The sequence below is a fragment of the Danio rerio genome, chromosome 4 (genome assembly GCF_049306965.1).
Source record: "Danio rerio strain Tuebingen ecotype United States chromosome 4, GRCz12tu, whole genome shotgun sequence".
NCBI classification, from domain to species: domain Eukaryota; kingdom Metazoa; phylum Chordata; class Actinopteri; order Cypriniformes; family Danionidae; genus Danio; species Danio rerio.
Window position 1 is genome coordinate 50,815,001 of NC_133179.1, and position 17,214 is coordinate 50,832,214.

General features: G+C 41.9%; 1 protein-coding gene and 20 non-coding genes across 21 annotated transcripts; 19 read left to right on the forward strand and 2 right to left on the reverse strand.

Annotated features, from left to right (window-relative positions):
* Positions 1 to 485: 485 nt before the first annotated feature.
* trnap-agg (transfer RNA proline (anticodon AGG)) lies at positions 486 to 567 on the reverse strand. Its single transcript has one exon. It is a non-coding gene; the product is annotated as a tRNA-Pro (tRNA).
* A 122-nt stretch (positions 568 to 689) lies between these two features.
* Positions 690 to 762, reverse strand: trnak-uuu (transfer RNA lysine (anticodon UUU)). The gene has a single exon. It is a non-coding gene; the product is annotated as a tRNA-Lys (tRNA).
* A 2,671-nt stretch (positions 763 to 3,433) lies between these two features.
* Positions 3,434 to 6,858, forward strand: LOC141381983 (uncharacterized). The gene is made up of 3 exons (XM_073949087.1): positions 3,434 to 3,714; positions 3,799 to 4,435; positions 6,679 to 6,858. The coding sequence occupies exons 1-3, from the start codon at positions 3,659 to 3,661 to the stop codon at positions 6,856 to 6,858; spliced, it is 873 nt and encodes a 290-aa protein (XP_073805188.1). The 5' UTR covers positions 3,434 to 3,658.
* A 406-nt stretch (positions 6,859 to 7,264) lies between these two features.
* trnaq-cug (transfer RNA glutamine (anticodon CUG)) lies at positions 7,265 to 7,336 on the forward strand. The gene has a single exon. It is a non-coding gene; the product is annotated as a tRNA-Gln (tRNA).
* A 102-nt stretch (positions 7,337 to 7,438) lies between these two features.
* On the forward strand, positions 7,439 to 7,512 carry trnai-aau (transfer RNA isoleucine (anticodon AAU)). Its single transcript has one exon. It is a non-coding gene; the product is annotated as a tRNA-Ile (tRNA).
* An 88-nt stretch (positions 7,513 to 7,600) lies between these two features.
* On the forward strand, positions 7,601 to 7,673 carry trnaf-gaa (transfer RNA phenylalanine (anticodon GAA)). Its single transcript has one exon. It is a non-coding gene; the product is annotated as a tRNA-Phe (tRNA).
* A 791-nt stretch (positions 7,674 to 8,464) lies between these two features.
* trnaq-cug (transfer RNA glutamine (anticodon CUG)) lies at positions 8,465 to 8,536 on the forward strand. The gene has a single exon. It is a non-coding gene; the product is annotated as a tRNA-Gln (tRNA).
* A 102-nt stretch (positions 8,537 to 8,638) lies between these two features.
* Positions 8,639 to 8,712, forward strand: trnai-aau (transfer RNA isoleucine (anticodon AAU)). The gene has a single exon. It is a non-coding gene; the product is annotated as a tRNA-Ile (tRNA).
* An 88-nt stretch (positions 8,713 to 8,800) lies between these two features.
* On the forward strand, positions 8,801 to 8,873 carry trnaf-gaa (transfer RNA phenylalanine (anticodon GAA)). Its single transcript has one exon. It is a non-coding gene; the product is annotated as a tRNA-Phe (tRNA).
* A 791-nt stretch (positions 8,874 to 9,664) lies between these two features.
* Positions 9,665 to 9,736, forward strand: trnaq-cug (transfer RNA glutamine (anticodon CUG)). Its single transcript has one exon. It is a non-coding gene; the product is annotated as a tRNA-Gln (tRNA).
* Positions 9,737 to 9,838: 102 nt separating this feature from the next.
* Positions 9,839 to 9,912, forward strand: trnai-aau (transfer RNA isoleucine (anticodon AAU)). The gene has a single exon. It is a non-coding gene; the product is annotated as a tRNA-Ile (tRNA).
* An 88-nt stretch (positions 9,913 to 10,000) lies between these two features.
* Positions 10,001 to 10,073, forward strand: trnaf-gaa (transfer RNA phenylalanine (anticodon GAA)). The gene has a single exon. It is a non-coding gene; the product is annotated as a tRNA-Phe (tRNA).
* Positions 10,074 to 10,864: 791 nt separating this feature from the next.
* On the forward strand, positions 10,865 to 10,936 carry trnaq-cug (transfer RNA glutamine (anticodon CUG)). The gene has a single exon. It is a non-coding gene; the product is annotated as a tRNA-Gln (tRNA).
* Positions 10,937 to 11,038: 102 nt separating this feature from the next.
* trnai-aau (transfer RNA isoleucine (anticodon AAU)) lies at positions 11,039 to 11,112 on the forward strand. The gene has a single exon. It is a non-coding gene; the product is annotated as a tRNA-Ile (tRNA).
* An 88-nt stretch (positions 11,113 to 11,200) lies between these two features.
* trnaf-gaa (transfer RNA phenylalanine (anticodon GAA)) lies at positions 11,201 to 11,273 on the forward strand. The gene has a single exon. It is a non-coding gene; the product is annotated as a tRNA-Phe (tRNA).
* Positions 11,274 to 12,063: 790 nt separating this feature from the next.
* Positions 12,064 to 12,135, forward strand: trnaq-cug (transfer RNA glutamine (anticodon CUG)). The gene has a single exon. It is a non-coding gene; the product is annotated as a tRNA-Gln (tRNA).
* A 102-nt stretch (positions 12,136 to 12,237) lies between these two features.
* trnai-aau (transfer RNA isoleucine (anticodon AAU)) lies at positions 12,238 to 12,311 on the forward strand. Its single transcript has one exon. It is a non-coding gene; the product is annotated as a tRNA-Ile (tRNA).
* Positions 12,312 to 12,399: 88 nt separating this feature from the next.
* On the forward strand, positions 12,400 to 12,472 carry trnaf-gaa (transfer RNA phenylalanine (anticodon GAA)). The gene has a single exon. It is a non-coding gene; the product is annotated as a tRNA-Phe (tRNA).
* A 794-nt stretch (positions 12,473 to 13,266) lies between these two features.
* Positions 13,267 to 13,338, forward strand: trnaq-cug (transfer RNA glutamine (anticodon CUG)). The gene has a single exon. It is a non-coding gene; the product is annotated as a tRNA-Gln (tRNA).
* Positions 13,339 to 13,441: 103 nt separating this feature from the next.
* Positions 13,442 to 13,515, forward strand: trnai-aau (transfer RNA isoleucine (anticodon AAU)). The gene has a single exon. It is a non-coding gene; the product is annotated as a tRNA-Ile (tRNA).
* An 88-nt stretch (positions 13,516 to 13,603) lies between these two features.
* On the forward strand, positions 13,604 to 13,679 carry trnaf-gaa (transfer RNA phenylalanine (anticodon GAA)). Its single transcript has one exon. It is a non-coding gene; the product is annotated as a tRNA-Phe (tRNA).
* The last annotated feature ends 3,535 nt before the right edge of the window (positions 13,680 to 17,214 follow it).

Here is a 17,214-nt window from a genome sequence, read left to right on the forward strand (position 1 = left end):
ACACTCAACAATTGAAAAGATTCCTTCCATGCCTTAGAAGCGTGACTTGATCAGTACTTATCTACACAGCATGCTGGCATCAAAGATCCTATTTCTCTTATATCATATCCCTAGTCTTTCACACTTTAGGAAACGTAAACATTCAGGACGTGCCATTAGCACAGCCTGCACTAAAAGAAGGTTGAAGATAACGGATGGCAACACAGAGTGCGACACCAATGTCACCTTGAAAAACCTGCCGTGACCCGGATTCAAACCGGGGTTGCTGCGGTCACAACGCAGAGTACTAACCACTATACGATCACTGCGAGCTACGAAACAGCCGTTGTAACCTATGTGCGGTATGTTCCTCCGTGTGATAAGCCCCTTTCTCTTCAGTGAGAACAATCTGTTGTTTTTCTCCTCCTACCAGCACAACGCTTTTCCCAAGAAACAATGGAAATGCAAACAATTGACGACTGCTGCAATTTTAAAAACAGGGAGGATGTAGTCAGCAAGATTCAAACCTGCGCGGGGAGACCCCAATGGATTCCTAGTCCATCGCCTTAACCACTCGGCCACGACTACAAGACTGCCTGTACTGCCATTTCTTTCTTTATGCCTAGTACACATATTGTGCATCCAGATGAAACTTTCATCAAGCGATAGCTCAACGGCAAAAGCTGTGGCTCCACAAAATGAGTGTCATACGCCCGAACAGGGACTTGAACCCTGGACCCTCAGATTAAAAGTCTGATGCTCTACCGACTGAGCTATCCGGGCTCCACAACAGTAATTTACTAGTAGGCAAGGTTTGCGTTGTGGTCGGCGCAGACCTTTACAATACACTAAAGTTTACCGTGAGATGGGGTTTTAAGCTTATGGTTGGTGTGGATGTTGCTAAAACACGACAGGTTACTTTGAGGTTGGGTTTATGGTTTTTGTCGGTGTAGACATCAGTACAACACAATAGTTTGAACTTCATGTCAACTTCATGTCACACTTTAGGAAACGTAAACATTCAGGATGTGCCATTAGCACAGCCTGCACCAAAAGGAGGCTGGAGATTATGGATGGCAACACAGAGTGCAACACCAATGTCGCCTTGAAAAACATGCTATGACACGTATTTGAACCAGGGTTGCTGTGGCCACAATGCAGAACACTAAGCACTATACGATCACAGCGAGCTACAAGATAGCCGCTGTGGCTTTTGTGTGGTATGTTCCTCCATGTGATATGCCCCTTTCTCTTCAGTGAGAACACACAGTTGTTTTTCTCCTCCTACCAGCACAACGCTTTTCCCAAGAAACAATGGAAATGCAAACATTGATGACTGCTGCAATTTTAAAAAGGAACAGGATGTGGGTATAGTTAGCAGGACTTGAACCTGCGGGGGAATACCCCAACCGATTTCTAGTCGATCGCCTTAACCACGCAGCCATCACTACAAGACTGCCTGTTCTCCCATGTCCTCATGCCTAGTACACGTGTTGTGCATTCAGATGAAACTTTCAGCAAGCGATAGCTCAACGGCAAAAGCTGTGGCTCCACAAAGAGTCTCTCATGCCCGAACACAGACTTGAACCCTGGACCCTCTACCGACTCCGCTAAAGCTGGGAAACAATAGTCTGTTTTGGAAGGGGAAGAAAAAAGCACAAGAAAAATAAGAAAATTTGAGAAATTGAGAAAGAAAGAAGCGAAATTAAGGTTATATTTTGTATTTTTTGCCCACCAGAAACTACTCAATGCATATATAACAGTACTGGTTCAAGAAATATGTCCATAAATAACACTTTGGGTAGATCACAAGGTTCAATCCCCGACTGGAGCAGGTATCTAACCAGGTTTAGTAATGGGTCGATCATGAACATTTCGTTCATTTTAAACGAATCTTCAATATGATTTGGGAACTATAAGTCCTCTTAGGGAGTGATTTGTTAATTTGCGCGTGCGTACATTTGTGCAGGTGGTATCGTTATTTCAAGTCTTCATCACATTTCGTGTCGTTTATCGCGGAAAGGCAGAAACCAATCATATGCGTTTAGAGCCGAAAAAGATTTGATCCGTTCACCTCTCGAGTCCTCTATCGGGTCTGAGTCACTCGTTTATTATGGGCCAATTATACGCGTTTAGAGCAGGAAAAATATTTGATCCGTTCATCTCTCAAGTCCTCTATCGGATCTGAGTCATTCCTTCCTCACGGGCCAATAATACGCGTTTAGAGCCAAAAAAAGAATTGATCCGTTCATCTCTCGAGTCCTCTATCGGGTTTGAGTCATTCGTTCCTCACGGGCCAATCATACGCGTTTAGAGCTGGAAAAAGAATTGATCCGTTCATCTCTTGAGTCATCTATTGGGTCTGAGTCACTCGTTCTTCATGGGCCAATCATACGCATTTAGAGCCGGAAAAAGAATTGATCCGTTCACCTCATGAGTCAGGTCTGAATTTGGAGAAAAGCTCCGCCACTGCACTTGACACCACCAACACTGGTTTGAAGTGCAGCTCAGGTTAAATACTCTCTCTCCTCTCTAGAAAGATCCAATGATTGCTACCAGGTGGACACAGTTACCTGCAGGGAAAGAGAGAGGAAAAACACAATGCTCATTGTCCACCAAAAGATATGTCTCAGGACGCAAGCCCTGGGATCACCGCTATCACCCTCCTGGAGCATATACAGGCAAGAAATCCATTAATTAGTTGTTATGGAAGTTATTCATTAAGCTTTTAATGTACTACACAAAATGGTAATCTAAATGTTTATTTTATCATTAGTTTTATTTAATATATGTTTTTTTATTGTTTTATTTTTTTAAGGTGAATTGCTGGGAATGGAGCACCTTTACAGCCAGACCGGCAAAACCCTGACTCCGGTGCTCCAGAACCCAGAGGAGGAAGACAGGCTGGTGGAGGAAGTACATGACGAGGATCTACAAGATGACGGGTTTGAGTAGGAGATCATGGAGGACATCACAGTTCAAGTGCTGTATGAGGATGACCCCTGCCGTGATCTCAGAAACAGCCCCTCATCTCAGCATTACTGGCTGAGCCGTCCACATCAGCTGGTGGAGAAGGACAGCTTCCTAGCCCAGCCCCCTCAGTGCCGTCACAGCCATCCAAGTCTGGAGACAGTCTCTCTGTTGAGGCTCAGGTAAGATATATTAAGAACTTAATTTTATTTAGTCTTTTTTTATTCCACATATACTAAATTTATTCTGTATTTACCAGGGAGTAGTCATTGGACCTGATGGCATTGCTGGGTGGGACAAGGTGCAGGATCTGGCTGCTTATTTGGTAGGTCTTCGTTAGGCTCCTTACCTCACTGACCTGCAGGTGACAGAGGCCATCCAGCTGTGGACAGCTCTCCTGGATGTTGATAAACACCGCATCAACTACCAGCCTCGACATCAGCCTCAGCTGACACATGGGCGCTTTAAGGCACCGAAGCGCTCCGGAGTCACTCCAGGTGTGGAGAGCGTCAAGCGCTGTCTGATTGGACATCCTGAGGGTCCAGCACAGTGGCCTAGCACCAGCCGCTTGGTTGAGGCCATTTGTACAAAGCTGTGTGTCGTACACAAGTCCACTTCCAAGAAGGCTGGTGTTCGCACGCACAGGTGGTCTAAAATACTGACCGATTACCACCACATCCGGGATCTGGTGCTTGGCAGTCGCAGGCTGATGGATGAAACAGTGATCCAGCTTTTTGAGCTAAACCAGAAGACGCTTATTCAGTGGTAAGCAAAGCACATTATTTTCTTTAAATTACCTGAATACTTCTAAATTAATATAAATGAATAATACATATCATTTATTATCAGGTTTCAACGGAGGCAAAAGGATCAGGAAATGAGTGTACTCACTCAGGGACTGACTCCACTTGATCCAATTGCTGTGGCAGATACGCAGCTTCCTTTGCCGAGGGGAAAATTGGACGAGGCACCGACAACATCAGGCCCCAAACACAAGTTTGTCTTTCCTCCAAATAAAGAAGGACAGGCACCTCTTCTTCGACCTGGTCAAAAGTCTGCTTCTGCAACCACCACAGTTTGCTCCTTCCTGCCGGATGCCACCACGGTGTGCTCCTTTCCACCGGCCCCCACGACGGTATGCCCAATCACGCCAACCCCCACCACAGTCTGCCACATTGCACCAGCCCCTACCATGGTGTGCCCCGTCACACCGACCTTCACCACAGTGCGCCCCATCTCGCCAGCCTCCACCACAGTGTGCCCCATCATACCAGCCTCCACCACAGTGCGCCCTATTGCGCCGGCCCCCACCACAGTGCGCCTCATTGTATCTGCCCCCACCACGGTGTGCTCCTTTCCACCGACCCCCAGCACGGTGTGCCACATTGCACCACCCCCCACAGCACCAGATGTTGTGCAGCCCATTTCAGGACCTGGATCATTGTTTGGCACACTTGTTTTTAACCCAGACATGAGTGTGTCAATGGTGATTCCATCATTTGCTGCACCAACATCCAGTGCAGTCCCAGCTTCACCTGCACCTGCTGTTCCTCCACCTGCACCTGCTCCACCTGCACCTGCTGTTCCTCCACCTGCACCTGCTCCACCTGCACCTGCTGTTCCTCCACCTGCACCTGCTCCACCTGCGCCTGCTGTTCCTGTGTCCCGTTACATCCAGAGGAACAGGCGCAGATGGGAACAGGAGAAGAAAAGTGTTTGCAGCAAATGTGGGCAACCAAAGACTAAGGAGTTTGGCCATAGCCGATTTGTCCTTAGAGGACTGGTTGGCAGAACAGCGCCAGCAAAATAAAGGACAAACTCCAGCTCCAGAATAAAGGACAAATTGCTGTATATATTTTTGTAAATGTTACATGGGTACTCTCTCTCTCTCATTTTATTTAATTTTTGTGTGTTAATATTTAGCATTTTAAAGTGGCACTTATAGGCCCACTCTTATTTTGTCTTGTGTGTACTTATTTAATATTTGTGTGCATTTTATGTAAAAATATATTTATATTTCTTTAAAAAAATAACATTTTATACATTGCTTAAATACTATATTTTATATATTACGTGCCCCCACTCTTGCGTTTTATTATGTATTTATATTATTGTTTAATATATTGTGTATATAAAACTAAATATATATATAGAGTATTGTTTTTATATAATGTGTATAATAAGTAAATATATATATATATATATATATATATATAATATTGTTTTAATATATGTGCACAATAAATAAATATATATTGTATTGTTTTTATTTATTGTATATTATACAGTTTATATATTAAGATATGTTTTTATTTTGTTTTTTATATTTTTTAAATTGTTTTGTGATTTTAATATTTGTATTCATTTTAATAAACCATTTTGCATATTACTTGTTTTTGTGTGCATTCATTTAAAGTTATTACATAAAGAAATATAACATATATTAATATATATATATATATATATATATATATATATATATATATATATATATATATATATAGTATAGTATATATTTATATATTAATAAATAAATATATATAATATACTTATATATACATAAACATGCATACATATGTTTAATTGAAACGTTTGCATTCATTTTTAATTAACGTAATATGCTTTTTAAGAACAATATCCACATAATAATAGTAATATCAATATAATTGCCTGTGTTACGTCAGTAAAATTTCAATAAGAGCGCAGCTGATTGGCTCCGCTAAAACCGACACTGATTGGATATTGTGTTACACAGATCGTGTGTTCGAATCCAGCACGCAAAAAATGACATTTAGAGTGACATGCAATATGCAACTAAAATACCACATTATGCACAGTCACAAAGCCGCGAACACTACTGCAAGCGAAATTTGTCGCATTTTTCCGTGTTTTTGCGGCTTGCTCGCTTGCGAGTGAGCGAGAAGATTGGACCCCTTCCTATGCTAAGCGAGCGCTCTACCATTTGAGCTAATTCCCCTAAGAAAAATTCAAATTGGTAGTTTTTGGCGTGGTCAAAAAAAAAAAAAAAAGATCACATCTGCTCTGTGGTGGCCTCTTTGCCCTGCCCGCCGTTTAGTCGTCAAATTGCCTGGAATAGTGCGCTTTTCTTTTAAAGCCCTACCTATTCCTGCACCAGTAAACGTGTGAGGAGCCCTGCATGCCGAATGACTCAGAATGACTCAGTTACTCAGAAATCAATGCACATTGGCACCACCTTGGATTGACATTCTGCTACTTTCCTGCAAGGCCGTTTTTTTTTTTATTCATTACCTACAGCTCTGACAGCACCACACAACAAGCTTGAGGTTCCATGGTGTAATGGTGACCACTCTGAATCCAGCGATCTGAGTTCAAATTTCAGTGGGACCTGTTATTTTGCCAGCACCGCACAAAAAAAAGCTGGAATAGAATGTTAATCTCTTGAAGGCCAGGGAATGACATTTACTCTGGGCTTTCTAGTGCTTTAGGCAGGAAGTGGCCGGTTAGCTTAGCTGGTTAGACTATGGTGGTAATAACGGCAAGGTTGTGGATTCGATCCCTGTACTGGCCAAGCTCTTACCCTCTTAGGCCTCAGATGCATTTAAGGGCTCTGCTCTGTCTTACACACGTCTACGCTGCAAAAAAACTATGAAACGGCAGCTGAAATAGCTTAGTTGGGAGAGTGTTAGACTGAATATCTAAAGGTCCCTGGTTAGAACCAGGGTTCGGTAAAGTAGTGTTGGTTTTCAGTTTTGGGCACAAGAGTTAGGTGACCGAAAGTCACCCAAAAAGCCTAGCTGCTGCACCCTTAAGTCCAACTGCTTCCACTTGACCAAAAAGCTATCTTACTTCCAGATGGTCACGTCGCTTCTGGTGATGATTAAATCAGGAGAGTTTCACTTTAAACCTTTTCGCTTTAAAAAGGCATGAAAACAGAGGTGGAGAATGCAGTCATTGTTCCCGCTTCCTCTCGCATGCAAAGCGAGCGCTTAACCATTTGAGCTAATTCCCCTCACAGCAATCAATAGTTGGCGATTTTCGACGTGGTCAAAATAGAAAAAAAAGATCACATTTGCTCTGTGGTGGCCTCTTTGCCCTGCCTGCCGTTTAGTCGTCAAAATGCCTGGAATAGTGCGCTTTTCTTTTGAAGGCCCTACCTGGTCCTGCTCCAGTAAACGTGTGAGGAGCCCTGCATGCCGAATGACGAGTTACTCAGAAATCAATGCACATTGGCACTGCCTTGTATTGACATTCTGCTACTTTCTGGCAAGGCCGTTTTTTTTTTTTTTTACATTATTTTCTCTTTGGCCCGGGCAGCACCAAGCAGAAGACTTGAGGTTCCATGGTGTAATGGTTAGCACTCTGGACTCTGAATCCAGCGATCCGAGTTCAAATCTCGGTGGGACCTTGTTTTTTTACCAGCACCGCACAAAAAAAGCTAGAGTAGCATTCTTATCTCTTGAAGAAAATGACAGTTACTCTGAGCTTTTTAGCAAACATGGCAGAAAGTGGCCGGTTAGCTCAGCTGGTTAGAGTGTGGTGCTAATAACGCCAAGGTTGCGGGTTCGATCCACGTACTGGCCAAACTTTTACCCTTTAAGGCCTCAGAGGCATTTTAGGATTCTGCTTAGTCTCACAGACATGAATGCTGCAGGATTCTTGTGAAAAAGCAGCTGAAATTGCTCAGTTGGGAGAGTGTTAAACTGAAGATCTAAAGGTCCCTGGTTCAATCCTGGGTTTCGGCAAAACAGTGATGTTGTTCTATTTTGTGCACAAGGGTCAGGTGACTGAAAGTCACCCAAAAAGCCTAGCTGCTTCACCCTTAAGTCCACCTGCTTCCACTTGACCAAAACACTATCTTCCTCCCAGATGGTCACGTTGCTTCTGGCGATGATTCCAATGGCCTGATCGACAGCACTCTATAATGCTATGTATTTAGCGCTTTGATGTCCCACTGCGGACACGCTGCTGAATAAAAGAAAACTGTGACTTGATAGGGCTTCTGAAGGGTTGCAATGATATGTACTACACAGAAACCGGCAAAGCTGACATAAGTAGTTTCGCTTTAAACCCTCAAGGTGCCACCAGCTTTGCAATAAAAGCCAATGTAAAAAGGCATGAAAACAGAGGTGGAGAATGCAGTCATTGTTCCCGCTACCTCTCCCATGCAAAGCGAGCGCTTAACCATGAGCTAATTCCCCTCAAAGCAATCAATAATTGGCGATTTTCAACGTGGTCAAAATAGAAAAAAAAGATCACATTTGCTCTGTGGTGGCCTCTTTGCCCTGCCTGCCGTTTAGTCGTCAAAATGCCTGGAATAGTGCGCTTTTCTTTTGAAGGCCCTACCTGGTCCTGCTCCAGTAAACGTGTGAGGAGCCCTGCATGCCGAATGACGAGTTACTCAGAAATCAATGCACATTGGCACTGCCTTGTATTGACATTCTGCTACTTTCTGGCAAGGCCGTTTTCTTTTTTTTTTTTTTTTTTTTTACATTATTTTCTCTTTGGCCCGGGCAGCACCAAGCAGAAGACTTGAGGTTCCATGGTGTAATGGTTAGCACTCTGGACTCTGAATCCAGCGATCCGAGTTCAAATCTCGGTGGGACCCTGTTTTTTTACCAGCACCGCACAAAAGATGCTGGAATAGCATTCTTATCTCTTGAAGAAAATGACAGTTACTCTGAGCTTTTTAGCAAACATGGCAGAAAGTGGCCGGTTAGCTCAGCTATTCAGAGCGTGGTGCTAATAACACCAAGGTCGCGGGTTCGATCCACGTACTGGCCAAACTTTTACCCTTTAAGGCCTCAGAGGCATTTTAGGATTCTGCTTAGTCTCACAGACATGAATGCTGCAGGATTCTTGTGAAAAGGCAGCTGAAATTGCTCAGTTGGGAGAGCGTTAGACTGAAGATCTAAAGGTCCCTGGTTCAATCCTGGGTTTCGGCAAAACAGTGATGTTGTTCTATTTTGTGCACAAGGGTCAGGTGACTGAAAGTCACCCAAAAAGCCTAGCTGCTTCACCCTTAAGTCCACCTGCTTCCACTTGACCAAAACGCTATCTTCCTCCCAGATGGTCACGTTGCTTCTGGCGATGATTCCAATGGCCTGATCGACAGCACTCTATAATGCTATGTATTTAGCGCTTTGATGTCCCACTGCGGACACGCTGCTGAATAAAAGAAAACTGTGACTTGATAGGGCTTCTGAAGGGTTGCAATGATATGTACTACACAGAAACCGGCAAAGCTGACATAAGTAGTTTCGCTTTAAACCCTCAAGGTGCCACCAGCTTTGCAATAAAAGCCAATGTAAAAAGGCATGAAAACAGAGGTGGAGAATGCAGTCATTGTTCCCGCTACCTCTCCCATGCAAAGCGAGCGCTTAACCATGAGCTAATTCCCCTCAAAGCAATCAATAATTGGCGATTTTCAACGTGGTCAAAATAGAAAAAAAAGATCACATTTGCTCTGTGGTGGCCTCTTTGCCCTGCCTGCCGTTTAGTCGTCAAAATGCCTGGAATAGTGCGCTTTTCTTTTGAAGGCCCTACCTGGTCCTGCTCCAGTAAACGTGTGAGGAGCCCTGCATGCCGAATGACGAGTTACTCAGAAATCAATGCACATTGGCACTGCCTTGTATTGACATTCTGCTACTTTCTGGCAAGGCCGTTTTCTTTTTTTTTTTTTTTTTTTTTACATTATTTTCTCTTTGGCCCGGGCAGCACCAAGCAGAAGACTTGAGGTTCCATGGTGTAATGGTTAGCACTCTGGACTCTGAATCCAGCGATCCGAGTTCAAATCTCGGTGGGACCCTGTTTTTTTACCAGCACCGCACAAAAGATGCTGGAATAGCATTCTTATCTCTTGAAGAAAATGACAGTTACTCTGAGCTTTTTAGCAAACATGGCAGAAAGTGGCCGGTTAGCTCAGCTATTCAGAGCGTGGTGCTAATAACACCAAGGTCGCGGGTTCGATCCACGTACTGGCCAAACTTTTACCCTTTAAGGCCTCAGAGGCATTTTAGGATTCTGCTTAGTCTCACAGACATGAATGCTGCAGGATTCTTGTGAAAAGGCAGCTGAAATTGCTCAGTTGGGAGAGCGTTAGACTGAAGATCTAAAGGTCCCTGGTTCAATCCTGGGTTTCGGCAAAACAGTGATGTTGTTCTATTTTGTGCACAAGGGTCAGGTGACTGAAAGTCACCCAAAAAGCCTAGCTGCTTCACCCTTAAGTCCACCTGCTTCCACTTGACCAAAACGCTATCTTCCTCCCAGATGGTCACGTTGCTTCTGGCGATGATTCCAATGGCCTGATCGACAGCACTCTATAATGCTATGTATTTAGCGCTTTGATGTCCCACTGCGGACACGCTGCTGAATAAAAGAAAACTGTGACTTGATAGGGCTTCTGAAGGGTTGCAATGATATGTACTACACAGAAACCGGCAAAGCTGACATAAGTAGTTTCGCTTTAAACCCTCAAGGTGCCACCAGCTTTGCAATAAAAGCCAATGTAAAAAGGCATGAAAACAGAGGTGGAGAATGCAGTCATTGTTCCCGCTACCTCTCCCATGCAAAGCGAGCGCTTAACCATGAGCTAATTCCCCTCAAAGCAATCAATAATTGGCGATTTTCAACGTGGTCAAAATAGAAAAAAAAGATCACATTTGCTCTGTGGTGGCCTCTTTGCCCTGCCTGCCGTTTAGTCGTCAAAATGCCTGGAATAGTGCGCTTTTCTTTTGAAGGCCCTACCTGGTCCTGCTCCAGTAAACGTGTGAGGAGCCCTGCATGCCGAATGACGAGTTACTCAGAAATCAATGCACATTGGCACTGCCTTGTATTGACATTCTGCTACTTTCTGGCAAGGCCGTTTTCTTTTTTTTTTTTTTTTTTTTTACATTATTTTCTCTTTGGCCCGGGCAGCACCAAGCAGAAGACTTGAGGTTCCATGGTGTAATGGTTAGCACTCTGGACTCTGAATCCAGCGATCCGAGTTCAAATCTCGGTGGGACCCTGTTTTTTTACCAGCACCGCACAAAAGATGCTGGAATAGCATTCTTATCTCTTGAAGAAAATGACAGTTACTCTGAGCTTTTTAGCAAACATGGCAGAAAGTGGCCGGTTAGCTCAGCTATTCAGAGCGTGGTGCTAATAACACCAAGGTCGCGGGTTCGATCCACGTACTGGCCAAACTTTTACCCTTTAAGGCCTCAGAGGCATTTTAGGATTCTGCTTAGTCTCACAGACATGAATGCTGCAGGATTCTTGTGAAAAGGCAGCTGAAATTGCTCAGTTGGGAGAGCGTTAGACTGAAGATCTAAAGGTCCCTGGTTCAATCCTGGGTTTCGGCAAAACAGTGATGTTGTTCTATTTTGTGCACAAGGGTCAGGTGACTGAAAGTCACCCAAAAAGCCTAGCTGCTTCACCCTTAAGTCCACCTGCTTCCACTTGACCAAAACGCTATCTTCCTCCCAGATGGTCACGTTGCTTCTGGCGATGATTCCAATGGCCTGATCGACAGCACTCTATAATGCTATGTATTTAGCGCTTTGATGTCCCACTGCGGACACGCTGCTGAATAAAAGAAAACTGTGACTTGATAGGGCTTCTGAAGGGTTGCAATGATATGTACTACACAGAAACCGGCAAAGCTGACATAAGTAGTTTCGCTTTAAACCCTCAAGGTGCCACCAGCTTTGCAATAAAAGCCAATGTAAAAAGGCATGAAAACAGAGGTGGAGAATGCAGTCATTGTTCCCGCTACCTCTCCCATGCAAAGCGAGCGCTTAACCATGAGCTAATTCCCCTCAAAGCAATCAATAATTGGCGATTTTCAACGTGGTCAAAATAGAAAAAAAAGATCACATTTGCTCTGTGGTGGCCTCTTTGCCCTGCCTGCCGTTTAGTCGTCAAAATGCCTGGAATAGTGCGCTTTTCTTTTGAAGGCCCTACCTGGTCCTGCTCCAGTAAACGTGTGAGGAGCCCTGCATGCCGAATGACGAGTTACTCAGAAATCAATGCACATTGGCACTGCCTTGTATTGACATTCTGCTACTTTCTGGCAAGGCCGTTTTCTTTTTTTTTTTTTTTTTTTTACATTATTTTCTCTTTGGCCCGGGCAGCACCAAGCAGAAGACTTGAGGTTCCATGGTGTAATGGTTAGCACTCTGGACTCTGAATCCAGCGATCCGAGTTCAAATCTCGGTGGGACCCTGTTTTTTTACCAGCACCGCACAAAAGATGCTGGAATAGCATTCTTATCTCTTGAAGAAAATGACAGTTACTCTGAGCTTTTTAGCAAACATGGCAGAAAGTGGCCGGTTAGCTCAGCTATTCAGAGCGTGGTGCTAATAACACCAAGGTCGCGGGTTCGATCCACGTACTGGCCAAACTTTTACCCTTTAAGGCCTCAGAGGCATTTTAGGATTCTGCTTAGTCTCACAGACATGAATGCTGCAGGATTCTTGTGAAAAGGCAGCTGAAATTGCTCAGTTGGGAGAGCGTTAGACTGAAGATCTAAAGGTCCCTGGTTCAATCCTGGGTTTCGGCAAAACAGTGATGTTGTTCTATTTTGTGCACAAGGGTCAGGTGACTGAAAGTCACCCAAAAAGCCTAGCTGCTTCACCCTTAAGTCCACCTGCTTCCACTTGACCAAAACGCTATCTTCCTCCCAGATGGTCACGTTGCTTCTGGCGATGATTCCAATGGCCTGATCGACAGCACTCTATAATGCTATGTATTTAGCGCTTTGATGTCCCACTGCGGACACGCTGCTGAATAAAAGAAAACTGTGACTTGATAGGGCTTCTGAAGGGTTGCAATGATATGTACTACACAGAAACCGGCAAAGCTGACGTAAGTAGTTTCGCTTTAAACCCTCAAGGTGCCACCAGCTTTGCAATAAAAGCCAATGTAAAAAGGCATGAAAACAGAGGTGGAGAATGCAGTCATTGTTCCCGCTACCTCTCCCATGCAAAGCGAGCGCTTAACCATGAGCTAATTCCCCTCAAAGCAATCAATAATTGGCGATTTTCGACGTGGTCAAAATAGAAAAAAAAGATCACATTTGCTCTATGGTGGCCTCTTTGCCCTGCCTGCCGTTTAGTCGTCAAAATGCCTGGAATAGTGCGCTTTTCTTTTGAAGGCCCTACCTGGTCCTGCTCCAGTAAACGTGTGAGGAGCCCTGCATGCCGAATGACGAGTTACTCAGAAATCAATGCACATTGGCACTGCCTTGTATTGACATTCTGCTACTTTCTGGCAAGGCCGTTTTCTTTTTTTTTTTTTTTTTTTTTTTTACATTATTTTCTCTTTGGCCCGGGCAGCACCAAGCAGATGACTTGAGGTTCCATGGTGTAATGGTTAGCACTCTGGACTCTGAATCCAGCGATCCGAGTTCAAATCTCGGTGGGACCTTGTTTTTTTTACCAGCACCGCACAAAAAAAGCTGGAATAGCATTCTTATCTCTTGAAGAATATGACAGTTACTCTGAGCTTTTTAGCAAACATGGCAGAAAGTAGCCGGTTAGCTCAGCTGGTTAGAGCGTAGTGCTAATAACGCCAAGGTCGCGGGTTTGATCCCCGTACTGGCCAAACTTTTACCCTTTAAGGCCTCAGAGGCATTTCAGGATTCTGCTTAGTCTCACAGACATGAATGCTGCAGGATACTTTTGAAAAGGCAGTTGAAATAGCTCAGTTGGGAGAGCGTTAGACTGAAGATCTAAAGGTCCCTGGTTCGATCCCGGGGTTGTAAAACAGTGCTGTTGTTCTATTTTGTGCACAAGGGGCAGGTGACTGAAGGCCCTACCTGGTCCTGCTCCAGTAAACGTGTGAGGAGCCCTGCATGCCGAATGACGAGTTACTCAGAAATCAATGCACATTGCCACCGCCTTGTATTGACATTCTGCTACTTTCTGGCAAGGCCGTTTTATAATTTTTTTTTAATATATTTTTTTTCTTTAGCCTGGGCAGCACCAACTGGAAGACTTTTATTAAGCTTGGCAGTAAGTGGCCGGTTAGCTCATACTGCCACCTGTAAGTCGTGGTTATTCTTGGTCACACCGGCCAATCACTTTGTGAGCTGGAACCAAGATTCACCCTATTCTTGGTTAAGGCAGCCAATCGTGTTCCGAGTTACAATGAACGCTATGGCCAATCAGAGCCTTTATATCATCCATGATTTGTACTGAAATAAAAGATTTTGTTGCGGATTAATTCGGACACCAATTGCAAAGTAAGTATTTTTTTAACAAGGTGGTTTAAATGAATAACCATTACAGTAACGTTAATTACTACAACATAATTATTATATGATTGTTATAGATGTTTTATAACGTTATTTGGTAAGATTAATGTTATTCGACCAAGCAAACTGTACAGTTTTACTACAAAAAGAAGATTGTGTTTAGTTTATGATTTAGAAGCAATTAAGGAGAATAGATTTTAAAGCTGAGGTTAATAGTGTATGCAGAAATATGGTCATACTGATAAAAAATGTAAAGTGATAGATTTTTGAATTATCAGAGAGAGTGGTGTTGATTAAGCATGTTGATGAAATTTTACTCTCAGAAAAAGAATAGACACCTAATTGATTAAAATGAAATAGGTGTTATGACATTTCCATGGAAATAGATTTAAAGGAAGTAAAAATTATAGGTGATTAGATGACACGCCTCAATATTAGGAAAAGTCAGATCACTAAATAAATAAGCCATTTCAAATAACTGTAAACTGGTGAATGTAAAACACATGGTAATTAGACTAATATGAATTATAGACTTTAATTATATTTAGAGATATCAGAAACTGCAAGAGAAGAATGAGAGTGAGGTTATAATTGATTATAGAGATATGGGAGAACAGGTGAATAAAAAGATATGTGCTAGTCATGATTGACAGCTATAGTGAATGGCTAGAGGAGTGGCCAGCAAGCAAGCAAGGAGTGCAGTCAGACAGACTCTCACTTAAAACTTATAAATGCTCTATGCATATCTTATATCATTACTAATTTCCCAAATCTGAGTAACAGTTACTAGTTAATGTTTATCCTATCCATCAAGGCCCTCTTAGGAAAACACAGATCATTTGCATGCAAATTACTCTTTTTCTTCTGTTATTCAAAACCCCTTTTTTCTTTAATATCTTTTTTACATTTACTTTTAATTCTTTAAAGCTGGAGAAACAGTTCAAGTGTATTTACCTGTACAAGCAGGTCCTGGCAGAAAAAACACAAACTAATAAGCATAAAATCGCTTACCGTTTTTTATTGTGGCCACATATTTGTGTTTTCTCTCCAGTCCAGCATGCACAGTAACACCAGTCCTGCTCCTTTCCAGCCCACCCAGAGGGACGCCAAATGTGGTGGTTTTCTTGGTTTTTCTCTTACTAAATCAAACTAAGTCTGGAGGTTATGAATATCAGAAGAATATACTTTATTGTCGACAACAAAGGAGAACTTTCAGGAAACCCCCAGTAGCATCTCTGTCTGAAAAATTCTGCCTCACTCCTGTTCTGGCCTTATTTAAATACCATTTTACATCCGTTGTTTTCCTTTGTTCTCCATATATTACACAAGATCCCTCCTAGTTTAACCCCTGACCCCAAATTCCACCTCTGATATCTGTTTCCTGATACACCTCAGGCTCTTTTACCACTCTCTTTTCATCCCTTCTTTTATGACCCCTAGTTGTTTCCTCAGGCCATTTCCCCTTTCCAATTGTTTTAATGGTATACAAGTCTACAAGCAGATTATACACATATAACCTGAATATATAGATTAACTTCACACTCCAAAGAGCACAAAAGCATGAATTTAGGGATGGTGTAAGAATAATAATTACAGGGAAAGGTAGAGCAAATTGATACAAATTTAAAAACAATTGGCAAAAATCTGTGCACAGACCAAACTGAATTGGATAAAAATCATATTGGAGTTATTAGTTTGTTATGAAACAAAACGATGGAATTAATGACTTTTGCATTGTTTACAGGACTGCAGTTTTGGGGACCTGGTGCAGCTTGGATGTGCAGTGGATTACTTATGTAGAGATTAAAATATGACAAATTAACAACTTTATTTCAGATTTTTCTAAACAGGTTGTAAAGCTGGCCGGATTAACTTGACAGTCAACATAGGGGTGTAAAACGGCCTGGAGCTAGGCCCATGCCGAAAGGGGGATAAAACACAAAAAGGGGATAACTGACTAATTGGAGTGTGTAAGCATGTATTGGTGTGGGAGCTGAACACACCAATGCATGAGGCCAACTGTATATTAGATACAGGCCAACACAAAAAGGGGAACCGAAAACCACATTAAATTCTAAAATAGAAAGAGAAAATAAGACTGATTTACTAGCAGATGACAATCTGACAGAAAGTGTGTGATTAAGTGTGTATGGATGTTTCCCAGAGATGGGTTGCAGCTGGAAGGGCATCCGCTGTGTAAAACATATGTTGGATAAGTTGGCGGTTCATTTCACTGACAGTGGGGACCCCAAATTAATAAAGGGACTAAGCTTTAAAAAAAAAATTAATGAATGAATGAATTGGACAAATTAGACTGGAGAAATTTTTGAAAAATTTAATAAAACACAATCACATTTTAAAATTATTTTATTTTACACACATTAGTTTTTTGATTTTTTAAAAAAATATATTTTTATACACACATTATTTTTTTATCTTCTATGTGAAGACATTTTTTATGATTTTTTATCTTTTATTTTAAGAAATTTTTATGCTTTTTATCTTTTATTTTAATGCCTTTCTAATGCTTTTTAAATCTCTTATTTTAAGACATTTGTATGTTTTTTCATAATCTTTTATTCTAAGACATTCAATGTTTTTTTAATCTTTTATTTTAAGAGGCTTTTTGAATCTTTTATTTTAAGACATTTTAACGATTGTTTAGTTTTAAACACATCATTATGAGTTTAAGATTCTTTTATTTGAAGACAATTTTAGGATTTTTTATTTGAACACATTTTTGAAGATTATTTTAGTTTAAGCCATTGTTGTTTTTAAATATTTCATTTAAAGACATTTTAAGATTTTTATTTTCAGCCATGGTTGTTTTTGAACCTTTTATTTAAAGAGATTCTTAAGATTTTTATTTTATTTTAATCACATTGTTGTGTTTTTTGATTTTGCCATTTTAAGACATTGAGAGAAAAAAATATGTTTGAATTTTGGTTTTAATAATTTGGTGACAAGTTTGAGTTAGTTTAATAACATTGTTACGATTAAGCTCTGAATCTTTCATTTTAATAATTGTTTAGTTTAATCCTACTTTA

Bases quoted from the DNA above. Each gene is read 5' to 3' on its own strand.
- LOC141381983 (XM_073949087.1), top strand. From the start codon at position 3,659: ATGGATGAAACAGTGATCCAGCTTTTTGAGCTAAACCAGAAGACGCTT. The intron at 3,715-3,798 runs GTAAGCAAAGCA...ATTTATTATCAG, and splicing joins CAGAAGACGCTTATTCAGTG to GTTTCAACGGAGGCAAAAGG. The intron at 4,436-6,678 runs GTGATTCCATCA...GTTGGTTTTCAG, and splicing joins CAGACATGAGTGTGTCAATG to TTTTGGGCACAAGAGTTAGG.